Source organism: Hydra vulgaris, chromosome 13 (assembly GCF_038396675.1).
Source record: "Hydra vulgaris chromosome 13, alternate assembly HydraT2T_AEP".
Classification (NCBI taxonomy): Eukaryota; Metazoa; Cnidaria; class Hydrozoa; order Anthoathecata; family Hydridae; genus Hydra; species Hydra vulgaris.
In genome coordinates, this window is record NC_088932.1 from 18,183,615 (window position 1) to 18,197,835 (window position 14,221).

At 26.7% G+C, this 14,221-nt stretch overlaps 1 protein-coding gene across 1 annotated transcript; it reads right to left on the reverse strand.

Annotated features, from left to right (window-relative positions):
• Nucleotides 1-10,643: 10,643 nt before the first annotated feature.
• Nucleotides 10,644-13,594, reverse strand: LOC101239064 (sodium-independent sulfate anion transporter). The gene is made up of 3 exons (XM_065816664.1): nucleotides 12,707-13,594; nucleotides 11,984-12,275; nucleotides 10,644-11,731 (listed from the first exon to the last, which is right to left on the reverse strand). The coding sequence occupies exons 1-3, from the start codon at nucleotides 13,496-13,498 to the stop codon at nucleotides 10,959-10,961; spliced, it is 1,857 nt and encodes a 618-aa protein (XP_065672736.1). The 5' UTR covers nucleotides 13,499-13,594; the 3' UTR covers nucleotides 10,644-10,958.
• Nucleotides 13,595-14,221: the final 627 nt, after the last annotated feature.

A 14,221-nucleotide genomic window follows, 5' to 3' on the forward strand; every position in this document is an offset into this window, starting at 1 on the left:
AATATTTAACATTCTAATACGAAGTTCGATGAACAAACTCTGCGTTTTAGCCAACATTACGAGAGCATTTTTACAAATTTAAATTAACGAAATGGATAGAGGTGCATATCGATTAATTTTGTGTGAACAAAATCGTTATGCGTCTCTATACAAATTCACCAGGCCCGGGCCTTTGAGGAGCCGGGTATAGTGGATAATTTAGGAAAGATGAAAATTATAATCAATAAATCAACATATCTTATAACTTTTTATTATTTCGGGCCCCTTAGTGACAGTTTTTTTTCTCGAAATTTTGACAAAATTAAATAATGTCAATTTAATTTAGCAAAATCGCGAAATCACATTCTCAACTGAATTGCTAAATATTAAAAGTCTATTGAAAGATTTAAAAAAGGTCAGAAATTTATGGGATTAGCAAAGACTGCAGCTAAAAATTGTAATTTAGTTTCTACCTTTAAGAAAAGTTACAATTGGAAACACGATAAGAAATATTTTAAAAATTTTAACAATGGAACTTCGACTGAAACTCCTGAACAGAAATTTAGAAAAAATGTGTTTAATGTGATTATCGGTCGCTTTTTTCGATAAATTTCAACTAGATTTGAAGCAGTTCAAAAAATATGCGATACTTTTGACATCTAGTGGACATTCAACAAACTCGAAGAAATAGATGTTGTCAGAAAGGCTAAAATCTTATAAGAAAAATACGAGAAGGATATCAATAACGATAGTTGATGAAATTTTGCATTTGAAGTCCATTTACACGACTAATTTTGTTGCTATAAATTTAACGCCATTGAATTTACTAAACGAAATTTGTAAATTAGAAATCGACAAGTTGTTTCCATATTTAACTATAATGTTGCGCATATTCTGTTGCTTTCCAGTTACCGTTGCTGAGGCAGAAAGATCATTTAGTTGCCTCTCACGATTTAAAAATCAAAATAGATCCACAATGGGACAAAAACGCTTGAATGATCTAGCAAGACTCTGTATTGAACGTGAATTGGCTAAAGAACTTAATTTTGACACCGTCATTGAAGAATTCGCAAACAAAAAAGCGCGAAAAGTTATTTTAAATTATGTATTTTATATTTATATATGAATAAATTAAAAAATGAATGAAGTAAAAATTATAATATAGTTAGTTTTAGGTGAGGGGCCCGGTGCGACTTCTTTTACCGGGGCCGCTCAAGCTGGCTACGGCCCTGGGTATGAAGACTTAAAGAAAAAGAAATTAATGGAGTTACAATTTATAAGGGTAATTTTTGGTTTCAGTTCAAGTCCTTAAAACACAAGGATATGTATCCAAAAACAGTGCACAGTGGGCCAGTGAATGGACAAAAGTATAAAAACCAAAATCAGAATTTTGATGCCTAAATGGTGTCGAACCTATATAAAGACATTATAAAACAATTTAAAACCGTTTATTTACACTTAAAGTTTTAATGAATATACTAATGCTGCGGTTGAAGTAGACGCAAATGTAAATTAGAAAAAAAAAATGTGGTTTAAAAAATCGATGGAAATAAATAAAATTTACATAAAATATTGCGCTTTTTAAAATATTATAACTCTGTATATTATCTAGATTTTAAAAGTTGTTAGACTAAAATTGGTATGTAATTAACATATTTATAGCAAATTTAAATATGCTTAATTTGTCATATTTTAATGTCTAACTTTTGCTTTTAATTGACAATATATTTTTTTTATTACTACATCTTGCTTTTATACTCAGATATTTTAAAGCTTATATATGTTTGGTTTAATAATTTCATAAATCTGGCTGCCACTAGGCGCCACTTAGGTTTTACGTTTGAACTCTTTTACCTAACAAAAAATCTGTAATTGCGCTCAAAAATTTTTATTTGCACAAAATTTTAAAAAACGTGGAAAACATATAATACGGTCTTAGTCATACAAAACGTATTACTGAACAATAATATATATATATATATATATATATATATATATATATATATATATATATATATATATATATATATATATATATCCTAATTTAAATTTTGTTCTTATTTATTTAGCGCTTGTCAAACCAAATTGATTTAATAATCTATTTTGGTTGCTTTGGTTGTGGCTATTCATTTTAGATGTTGAAATGCTGTTTTTATTAAGGCTTCATGAGTGTCACAAGAAGCAAAGTTCACTAATTTATTTGACTCAACAGTCTTTCGTTTATTTATTTTGATTATGTTAAGAGATGAATTCAAAGTAAACTAACCGGTGCAAGGTTTATTATAAAGAATTCAGCTTGGCTTGAAAATGATTTTAATACCACATTAATAAAGGATAGTAAAAATAAACAACTCGGCAGACCTACATTATTATTTCAAGAATCATCATTAAAAACAAAGCAAAGTTGCAACTTTGTCAACTTCAAATTCTTGTGAATTATTGTTTGCTAAGCTTGTACTACTTATAGATTACATTGTCAAAGATTTTTGATGATTGTGAATGCATGGGAACAATATAAACATACAAATTTTAAAAATTCTGTCGACGCTCGTAAAATCTGTTAATTAGAAAAACTAATTAATTAAGCTAGAATACTGTTTATTTCTACAGGAAAACAAGTTTATCTAGCAACGTGTAATAAATAGCACGTGTAATAACACTAGTTAATCATATTAAACTTAAATAAGTTTTGCTTTTCACGAGCAAGGGTTTCATAATAAAACAGGTGCTAAATATATATGTACTAGAAATAAAATAAATAGTGTACATAGCGCAAATAAAACATATGCAACTAATAAAAGTTAGTTGCTGCTAAGCAAAAGTAGGTATCCATAGCAACTAAATAAAAAATATATTCACGTTTTTAAAAAGCGCGACCTCATATTGGTACTTATATAAAATTTGGTTAACATAGCACTCGTAAAAATATCTACAAATACCAAAACTAGATTTTTGCTATCCGAAATTAAGTATCCATAGAGAAGTATCATAAGAAGCGCAGACATCATATTATTACTCATCCTAATTTTAGTCAATATAGCCCTAATATTAAATTGGTTATGAATTTTGTCCAGTAAAAGTGAATTCTGGCCCACTGTGCAGTGGTTGCTTTGGAAGAAGATACTTATATCGATGATCTGCAAGCGGGTGGAAAATGGAGGAAGAACTCATTAGGTTTAAATATGAATCAACACAAATCTTGAACGAAGCTGGATTTCAATTTTACAAATGGCATAGCAACGTCAGAAAATTGGAAAATAATGTTGAAGTCAAATCAACAAAAACACTTAGACATTCTTGGAACAAGGAAACGGATCAATTGTCAATTGAATTTACTACTTGCATCAAAAACGGAAATAAATAAATTTTAACTAAAAGAAAAATTCTATCCGCAATCAACAGTGTTTTTGACATATTGGGATTTAGTACACATGTGGCAGTATGTACATGCATCTATGTTGTAACGAGCCACCAAAATTCGAAAACAAGCAGCTTACTTGTAGCAAAAGCACGGATTGCACCAAAGGATCTAAGTATTCCAAGACTCGAGCTAGTAGCTGCACATACCTTAAGCAAGTTGATGAACCATGTCAGGAAAAAATTAGTCAAGTATAACATTAGTAAAGTTTTTAATTGGATTGATAGCCCTACTGTACTATACTGGTTAAAGGAAAGAGGCAGTTGGTCACAGTTTGTAAGAAACCGAGCGCAGTAGATCTTATTAAATGGAGAAGTAATTTGTGGTTATTGTAATTATGTTCTCGCTGATCATTACTACTTCCGTAGTAATGATCAGCGAGAACATAAATTTCGAAAGAATATATAAATAAAATTGAAATAATGAAATTCTTTTTTTTAAATTTAAATACAAAAATATTTTAAAAAGTACTGTTTTCATAAACACCTAAGATATGGATCAGATGTACTATTATATATTACCTTATGTAATAAGCTTTGTATTCATTTTCAGAAGAATTTAAAAATATAAAAATATGTCTTCAAAAGATAAAATAATTTCTTTTAGTTTTTTATTGAACGAAAGATAATTTCATTCATGTGAAAAATCAAAATTTTTCAAAACTATATTGTTCCAAACAAAAGCTCCTCGAAATGAAATACATGACTTTCCAAAATTAGTTTGAGAAAAAGGTTGCCGAATTAGGTTATCATTTCTAAAGTTATATTTATTTTTATTTTTTAAGGTATATAGATAATGAAAAGAAACAGGAGATGTGTTGGTTTTACATTTGTACATAAAGCAAAGTATATTAAAAATATTCAGCTGATAAATATTAGGAACTTTTATTTGAAATAATAATGGTTTGGCATGAGCAAACCAATCTTTATAAATGATAAGAGGAGTGCCTGAAAAAACAGAATTTATTCTATTTCTTACTGGAACTAAGATAAAACGGATTCTGTAGCTGTTGATTATTGCATAAAAAAATTCCAGCTTGCTGCTGATGTTGTTTCAGGAGAATTAATATTTTCTTAATACTAATGTATGTTATTTTTTGATAGTCTTAATGAGTACTATTTTCACAGTTTTTATGTTTAATAATGCCAAAAAAGATTTCGCAGGTGTTGTGACTTGCAAAAATATAAGGCAAGTGATAAAACTTCCAAAATAGATACCGCAGGTGTTGTAACTTTCAAAAAGGTATCGTAAGTGATGAAACTTGTGAAATAGATACTGCAGGTGTTGTGACTTGCAAAACGGTATCGCAAATGATGAAATTTACAAAACACATACCGCAGGTGTTGTGACTCACAAAAAGGTATTGCAAGTGACGAAACTTGCATAAATTTTTAATGCTGCGTTGTAATAGCTTATAATGTTGTAATATATAATATTCTTTTTGTAACGCAAAATTATTACAACTTTGATTTCTAAATTATTTTAAAATTTGGTTGAGAGGAGGCAAATACCCTATCCCAAAAGAAAATGTACACAACACAGATGAATAGGTAATTTTTAGCATGTGTTTAATAATAATTTTTACACATTTTATAACGGTACAAATAATTTTAAAATTGCAGCATTCTTTTATTTTAGTTTAAAGAAATATGTGGTATCATAACTGCATTTAAATTTTGTTTTGAAAACTTTGGCGCTCAGTAAAAGGGGAAGGATCATAAGCCCCTCTCCCACTCTCCCCTCCCGCCTTAACCTATGCACTACCCATGTGTGTTGTAATCAAGTAGAATATAAATTTAATTTGGTATAACAGTTTTGATAAAAAAAATGAATATAAAGATAAAAATAAGAATATAAAAATAAAATTTTGATTTTAGTTTAAAGAAATATGTATTTTTAGATAGTTAAAATGGCGAAGCAGCTCCTACTTTGGTTATACCTAGCGACATGAGGTATCATAGTTAAATTTAAATTTTGTTTTAGTAACTTGAACGCACATAAAAAGCAATTGAATTTTTTTTTAAGGGTTTGATCAAAGGCGGAAGGGGAGGACCATTTGCCCTTCCCCCCTATATGATAACGTATACACCACTGGTATATGTTTTAATCAAGTAGAACATAAATTTAATTTGTTATAATTGTTGTAATAGTTTTGATAAAAAAAAAATATTTATAAAAACAATTTTTTTTATACTAGGATGTATTAAACCATCACCACCAAATCCACCCTAACTATAAGATACACTTTAAATGTTTCCTTGGGAGGTAAAATGAAACAATAACAAATTTTCGTATAAAAAAATCTACTACTTCATTTAAATACACAGTTTTATGGATGAGATTTGCATTTATTGGATGGTAATGGCGGTGGTTAAGATCCCCTCTAACTCCCTGAAAATGCCCGTTTACTAGTGACCAATGTAAACACATTGTCCTTTTATAAATACACTTTTTGATACTAAGATATATATTTTTAGATATGTGTTGACAATGTTAGAACAATTTTAGTGAAGGAAAATGAAATTTTGACTACAGTTTCTTCAACAAAGCCAAAAATCGGTACTTAAAACGTCATAGCTTTTTGTAGGTATGTTGAATTTTGATAATTATTTCACCTTTAAAACACTGTATTGAAGTTTTTTCTAATGATATATAACAATCTAGTATATAATCAGTTTAAAATTTTCATGTCACGTACCTTCTACTAATACTATTATGTATAGTATGTCACATACATACTACTAATATTATTAGTAGTAATCGTAGTAGTGGTTTACGCTGTGACAGACCCAGTTAATGTGTTGTCTTGCGCTCTATTTGTTATAGTATTAGCAGTTATGTTTGATTGCTACTCAGCCATTAATTGAAAGCAATTTTTTGTTTGTTTTTTGTTTAAATTTATTTTTGTTTCAAAGTGTACATTTTCGTGATTACATAATAAAGATTCTTTAAGATTGAATATACATATAAATATAAAAAATCACAAACATAAATAATAAACAAACTTCTGTAATAAAAACTGTAAGAAGAACGCGGGAAACTTGTAGAAGACCAAAAGGTCTTTTCATCAAGAACCGCTTTACATTGTCATACATATATATATATATATATATATATATATATATATATATATATATATATATATATATATATATATATATATATATATATATATATATATATATATATATATATAAATATATATATATAAATATATATATATATATATATATATATATATATATATATACATATAAAAAAATAAATATATATACAAAATTTTTAACGTTAAATTGTTATATTATAATTGTATTAAAATGTAAGATAACAATTATACAAACATATATCGTTACTTTTTCTTAATATTACCACGCTTATTGTTAACGCAATGTTTAAAAAATATATTTAAATATATTAAAAAATAAGAGTTTATATAAGAAGCTTGCAGTGAACAAATTTAGAAAATAACAGTAAGTAAATTTTTATATTTTAAAATACTCTTTTTAATAGTTTTTTTAAAGCCATTTAAGTTTTTAAAGTCAATAATGTTTTAATTAAGTAATAAAATCTTATTCCAGATATGAGGTGCACGATAAGTAATTTTAAATTGCTCAAGCTTAGTTTTGTATGAAGGCTCTAAAAGGGTACTATTTGTGCGCAACAGGTAATTATACTCAGGCTTTTGTTTATAAAGACTATAGAAAATTTAAGGAGTTTTTTGCATTTTGCTATTATACATAAAACTTAGAACATTACATATATTTCGTTCAAACAATGTTAGCAAAGACATCTGTTCAAAAAGAGGCTTTGTGTGTTCTTTTTTATTTTTAGAATTAAATACTCGTATAGCATGCTTCTGTTTACGATAGAGAGTTTCTAGCTTGCCTTTATAGGTACTACCCCATGCTTTTTTGCCTTAAACCATCGAAAAATATTTTCTAATTCTTGATTCATTTCTACGCACAGCTCGTTTATAATTTTTCCGGAGATAAAAAGTTGCTATCCTCAGCAATCATTATAGCTGAAACTCTTTTTGAATCCCGATAGAGATCGTTAACATAGATTAAAAAAAAACAAAGGCATAAGTATTGAACCCTCAGGAACACCACACTTTAATATAGAAGGATTAGAGAGTTTATTATCTCCATAGTATATAGATTGCACAAGTTTATCTAAGTAGCTTTCTATCCATTTGTTCGTTCTGCCCCTTATGCCATACATGTTAAGCTTTGATAATATTTTGTGGTCGACTGTATCAAAAGCCTTAGAGAGGTCTATGAATACACCTAATGTAACTTCTCCGTTTGTAAAAGAGTTTTTTATTTCATCAACTTGGTAAAAGATTGCGTGTTCAGTTGATGTATTTTTTTAAAAACCGAATTGCTTGTAGTAAATAAAATTATTTTCTTAAAAAAAAGTATATACTCTACTGTGCATAATTCTCTCAAGTATCTTAGAGAATGTAGAAAGTATTGATCTTGGTCTGTAATTGCCTATTTCACTTGTATCTCCTGATTTAAAAATAGGTTTTACTTTCGCAGTGTTCAGTTTTTCAGGAAATATACCTTCCTTTACGGAGTGTTTAAATATTTTAAGTAAGGGAACTTTAAGCTCGTTTTAACAGTTAATTACTATGTTGCTATTAATATCGTCGATTCCGGTTGCTTTCTTTCTTTTTAGGCTTTTAAAAGCATTGTCAAATTCTAACATGGTTAGTTTTTTGTTACTCAATTCATTTTTATTACGATTTAAATATTTATCAAAAAATTTATTTTCACTACGAATTTGGAATGCAAGTTTAGATCCTATATTAACAAAGAAGTTGTTTAATTTGAGAAAGAAATTGTTTAATTTGAGGGGGCTACACACTTTACATGATCATAAAAACTGAACACTGAATAATTTAAACATAAAACTTAAAATCTGGCGATGAATACATAACTAGTTTATATTTATAAAAAAATAAATTTTTTTTTAAAGTTTTAAATATTTTTTTTTTGTTTGTTTTATTTACTTTTTCGCTAACAGATTTTTTTTTTTTAGATACTTTATATACTTTTGTTTAATTTAACAATTTTTTTAATCCTTTTGTTCTCCAGGGACTTTTTGAGCTTTTACTTAATTTTATTTTTTCAACTATTTAAGAATTCATTAGACTTGCTACGTTTTTTTTGAGCGCTAATTCTTGCTGTCGATGCGTGCAGCATTAAAAAAATGTCAACAATTTTGTGTTTTATTTATAAGCAGTGTGGTATTTCTTAGAACTAAAAGTGATTTGTCTATGTATATATATAAATATATATATATATTTATATATATATATATATATATATATATATATATATATATATCTATATATATATATATATATATATATATATATATATATATATATATATATATATATGTATATACATATATATATATATATATATATATATATATATGTATATACATATATATATATATATATATATATATATATATATATATATATATATATATATATATATATATATATATATATATATATATATGTATATACCAAATTTATATATATATATATATATATATATATATATATATTTATATATATATATATATATTTATATATATGTATATATATATACATATATATATATGTGTTCTTATGACCATATAAAGTTTGGATGAATATAAGTCTAGTTGAAAATAGTAAAAAAAATATTTTATATATGTTGCCCTTCACGTTTAGGCTGGGGGAGGAGAGAGAATAAAATAAAAGGGCTTTTTTGTTCCCAGCCTCCTATACTTAAGAAATATAACATATAAAAATAAAATTTAAGCAAATTTATCTTAAAATATATATCAGTTATATTTAAAACAATTTGAAAAGATATATTTAATATATTTGAAAAAAAAAACCATACTTTTTTCACACACGTAGGGAACTTCTAATAAAAAAATATTAGTAAAGTATTTTTACAATATAAAAAATATATTGGCCTCCAACATATCACACGTATACCAGTTCCAACATAGATAAAACCAAAATGGTAATGATAAATGTTGAACCGCTTGTCTATTGCGAGTCTATTACCAATTATCAAAGTCTAACAAAGCTTGTGGATTTTCAAAAGGCATTTATTAGTAGACATGAATTTATTTTTTTTTATAGACAATACAATTTCGTTTTTAGGTATTTGTTGTCGTTGTTGTTGTTGTTGTTGTTGTTGTTGTTGTTGTTGTTGTTGTTGTTTTTCATTTTTAACATTTGTGTTTTAAGTTTTATAGCAAATACCAAAGTATTGTCTGGAACTAAACAATCTTTAAAAATATAATTTACAATTGAGAATCTAAAATGATAAAATAATAATCAAAAATGAAAAGTACTCCAGAACATCAATAAAAGCTTAGACCACATTGTTATTAATTCTAAATCAATTTTCCAACACCACTAAAGTTAAAATACACGTTTTTTCACAAAAAAAACTTCAACGATCAAAAACTAGTTTCAAGGACCTCTCCATCAATGTATATGCCTATACAAATTCGTCAGATTATCAATCATTGAAGTTTTATTGTAATTGGACCACGTTGAAGTTCTTTTGAACCCAACCCCGTCAACCCGTCGTTGAATCAACCCCGTTGAAGTTCTTTTGAACACTTTTGACTAAAAGTATGATAAAGAAAATGTTTTTGATTTCCGTTCTTTTTCTTAACTCATTCATAACTTTTTAAAATAGTTTATATGTTAAAAATTATCAAAATAAAGTTGCATGAAATTGCCTATGATAACCAGTTTAGTCACCAGTTTAGTGGGACGCGGGCACAGTGTGCCCAAAATGAGTTTTTTTGGAAAAATAGTTTATAACTCCGTTAATTATTTATGAAATCTTGTAAAAATTTCAGTAGGACGCGGCATGATTAAAATTAATTTATTTTAAGCATTTTCACAAGAACAAAATTAAAATAAAATATATGTGTTACTATCACAAAAGCTCTGAAAAGAAAAACGAGCGTTAAACATCAAAAACTGAAGAATCCAGGGTGTTGTTTTGCGGGTTAATTTACTTCAATTAGAGTTAATTAATAAATAATAATTAATTTTAAAATAAATTAATCCGGTTCGTTTTTAAGCAGCGAAAGTCTATCATGGGAGTTCATTTATTTCACGACACCCGTACAAGTTTTGTGTCTATATTTTATCTTTAAATTAATTCAAGTTTTTTATTCAAGAATTATAAGCTGAATAAAATTTTTCAAATATTTTTAAAATATTTATTTTCCTGAAAAACATTTACAGATATTCTTAGTTTTTTAAAAACAAAATATAGATCTTTATATATATAATTGTAATTCTGCTGCAATTCTGGTTAATTCAAGAAAATTCACAAAAATTTATATTGTTTTTACCTCTTTTTTCCAAAATAAAATTACACTTAAACCAACAAAAAATAACTGCATGAAAATTTTATAAAAGTATATGCAAAAATATATCAAAGTTTAGAAAATATATTTAGAATATATATTAAAATTTAAATATATCAAATGAGAACAACAACTCTCAGCAATATTGTATTCAATATTGCTGAGAGTTTACAACAAAATTGTTATTTTCTAGAATATTGCCAACGAATTCAACATCATCATCTTCATTTACTCCAGTTTTAAGGTATTTTATCATTGAAATTTCTCCTTCACTTTGAAAACTTTTTGCATTATCAGTTTTCGATTCTAGTAGCATTGATAAATTATTTGTTTGATCTTTAAATATTGGCTTATCTAGAATCAAACCGGCATTGCAAAACTTATATTTTACTGAGTCACGAGTAAAATTAATAAACTGAAGACTAATTCCCATTTTAAATAACTCATCTTTCATAAACTCAAAATTCTTAAGTATTGTAAAATCAATTCGCACCATAGTTGACATATCTAAGTACAACGTTTTAACGCCAAAATTTTTATTAACTTCGGAATAAATTGTTTTATTTAATGCATCAACTCCAGGATATGTTAAATTTTCCATAAGTAAAATTGTGAGAGAATTTCTAGAGTCATCTTTCTCCAAATAATACTTTGGACGCGCTTCACGGGAAAGCATAATTAGTATTGAAATGCCAGTTCCTGCCAGAACTCCATACTCTAGTTTGTAAAAACTTGTGCCAAAAGCAGCCAAAAATGGTAGTAAGTCCCATCTGTATATTTTCCAGATGTTCTTAGTTAAACTCATTTCAACCATGGTTAATACGGCCATCAGCATCATAGCTCCAAGTGCAGCAGATGGAATGTAATAAAAAGCTGGAGTCATAAACTCTAGAGCAATCAATGCAATGACTCCTGATATTACACCTAAAAATAATAATAATATTTTTAAAAATTAATAACTTATAACTAGTAAAAAGTCCTTTGGCTTGCCAAACTCTCATGAGAGATGCAACCAACCATCAGTAACTTTACCAAACATTATAAAAAACAGTTGGTTGGTTTGCTCTCTTTTTTTTATTGGTTGCCCTCCTCAAGCAAATCATCACACAGAAAATAACCATTGCCTGGAAATACTTCTAAGTTCTGTAATTAAAGACGTTTATAAATACAATGCACCTGCTAAAGGAGTTTGAGCACCACTCATAGAATTAACAGCTGAACGTGTAAAACTTCCACCAACAGTCCAACCTCCAAAAAAAGAAGCAACAATGTTCATCATTCCTATAGCAATTAACTCATTTTGTGCTTTTACCTTGTAATTAAACTTTTTCCCAAAGGCCTTCGTAATAGACATTTGTTCAATAAACATAATAACTGGAAGGATAAAAAGAGAGGCGCCATAGCCATCAATCAGTTCACTTGTTGTTTTTTTTGTAACATTGCCAATTTTCCAAGGTTCAAAAGGACTCTAAAAAAAGGAAAATAATAAACAAGGTAAAAATAATGAGAATCTAAAAAGGTTCAGTGTGCTTATTAAGGTACGTTCTCAGGTTCTCACAACTTCTTTTACCAACAATTTTCATTCATTGTATGTAAATTCGGATATAGACAATCTAAAATACTCATTACCCTATGCAATATGAAATTTAAACACGAATTTCACTTTTTGCAGTTTTTAAGTTATTAAATTATACAAAATATAAACCGCAGTACCCCCACTTTCCCCTAGTTTTTAATTTTTTTCATTTGATTATCAACTGTTTTGTTTGATTATACGACGAAGGTTTGACATAAGTGACATAAAATAACAAATTTTTAACGAAACTCTAGAAAAGAATAATATTAAAAGAATTTATAAAGAAAAAAATTAAGTAAAAAGATTTCTTAAAACATGTATACCTGGAAATGAGGAAGCCCTTTTGGAATATTGCCAGCCATAGAAAACTTCTGCTGGTATCCATTGATATGAAATATATAAACAGCAAGCGTTGCAAAGAGACATACAATAGCCATTCGAGCCGCACATAAAAACCAAACAATTTTTTTCAATACTGGTTTTCCTTCAAACTTTAAGTTTGAGAGCAAAATAAAAAATGTTAGAATAATAAGGCAGCAAGCGCTCATGCTAATGTCCCAATTATTTTTACTTTTAATTTTTAAAATAATGTATTTTAGAATCTCAAATACATTTACAGGTGCACCTTTGATTCCCAATAAGTTAGAAAATTGTGTTACAATAATGGTGATAGCTGTAGCTGACACAAAAGCACTAATGACAAGCTGAGGAACATATTTGATCAAAAATCCTAGTTTAAAAATACCCATTGACACCAAAATGATTCCAGTTAAGAAACTTAAAAGTGATGCGCCAATGGTACTGTTTGTCGGATTAAATCTTGAAGTATACAAGCCAAGCGTCACAGCAGTACCTGTACTTACATCTTTAGATGTACCAAATATGCCATATATTAGACCAGGTGTTAGGGAGGCATACAATCCATTTTGTGGGGGAAGTTTAGCAAGATTGGCAAAAGCAATGCTTTGCGGAATAACAACAACACCACAAGTCAATCCAGCAATAAAATCACCACGAAATTTTTTAAAATTATATTGAGGAAGCCAAACCAGTATTGGAAAAAATCTTTTCAAAAAGTTGATGACATCAGTTTTTTTTATATTTGCAAATAACATTTATAAAGCTCTACTCTTCTATGAATATAATAAATTTTGCAAAATACAACAAGTAATTAAGTTCTAAAAAGTAAATGTTTAAAAATGTAAAATAAAATATGCTTGTTATTATTAAGTAGTTTTATAAGATCTGCTCTCACTGTGGAAGATGCATTATTTAAAATTTAATGTCCAAAAAAAAAAGAATTAAAAAACTGTTTTTTTTTTTTAGTTTTTACTTTCAATTATTAAATATGAAGTAAACATAAAATTTATTTTGAAAGGTTTTACAATCCCAATATAATTAGTGAATATTAATGCCAAGAGTGTTGAGCATAATATTTATACAAATATATATATATATATATATATACATATATATATATATATATATATATATATATATATATATATATATATATATATATATATATATATATATATATATATATATATATATATATATATATATATATATATATATATATATATATATATATATATATATATACATATACATATATATATATATATATATATATATATATATATATATATATATATATATATATATATATATATATATATATATATATATATATATATATATATATATATATATATATATATATATATATATATATGAAAAAAATCAGTTTATATTAAAAAATGATTTATGTAGTGTTTCTTTGCAAACATCAAAACACTATAATAAAAATTTTAAGTGCATTGAACTGCAATTAC

Bases quoted from the DNA above. Each gene is read 5' to 3' on its own strand.
- LOC101239064 (XM_065816664.1), bottom strand. From the start codon at position 13,498: ATGTTATTTGCAAATATAAAAAAAACTGATGTCATCAACTTTTTGAAA. The intron at 12,276-12,706 runs GTATACATGTTT...TCCTTTTTTTAG, and splicing joins AAGGGCTTCCTCATTTCCAG to AGTCCTTTTGAACCTTGGAA. The intron at 11,732-11,983 runs GTGCATTGTATT...TATTATTTTTAG, and splicing joins TGCTCAAACTCCTTTAGCAG to GTGTAATATCAGGAGTCATT.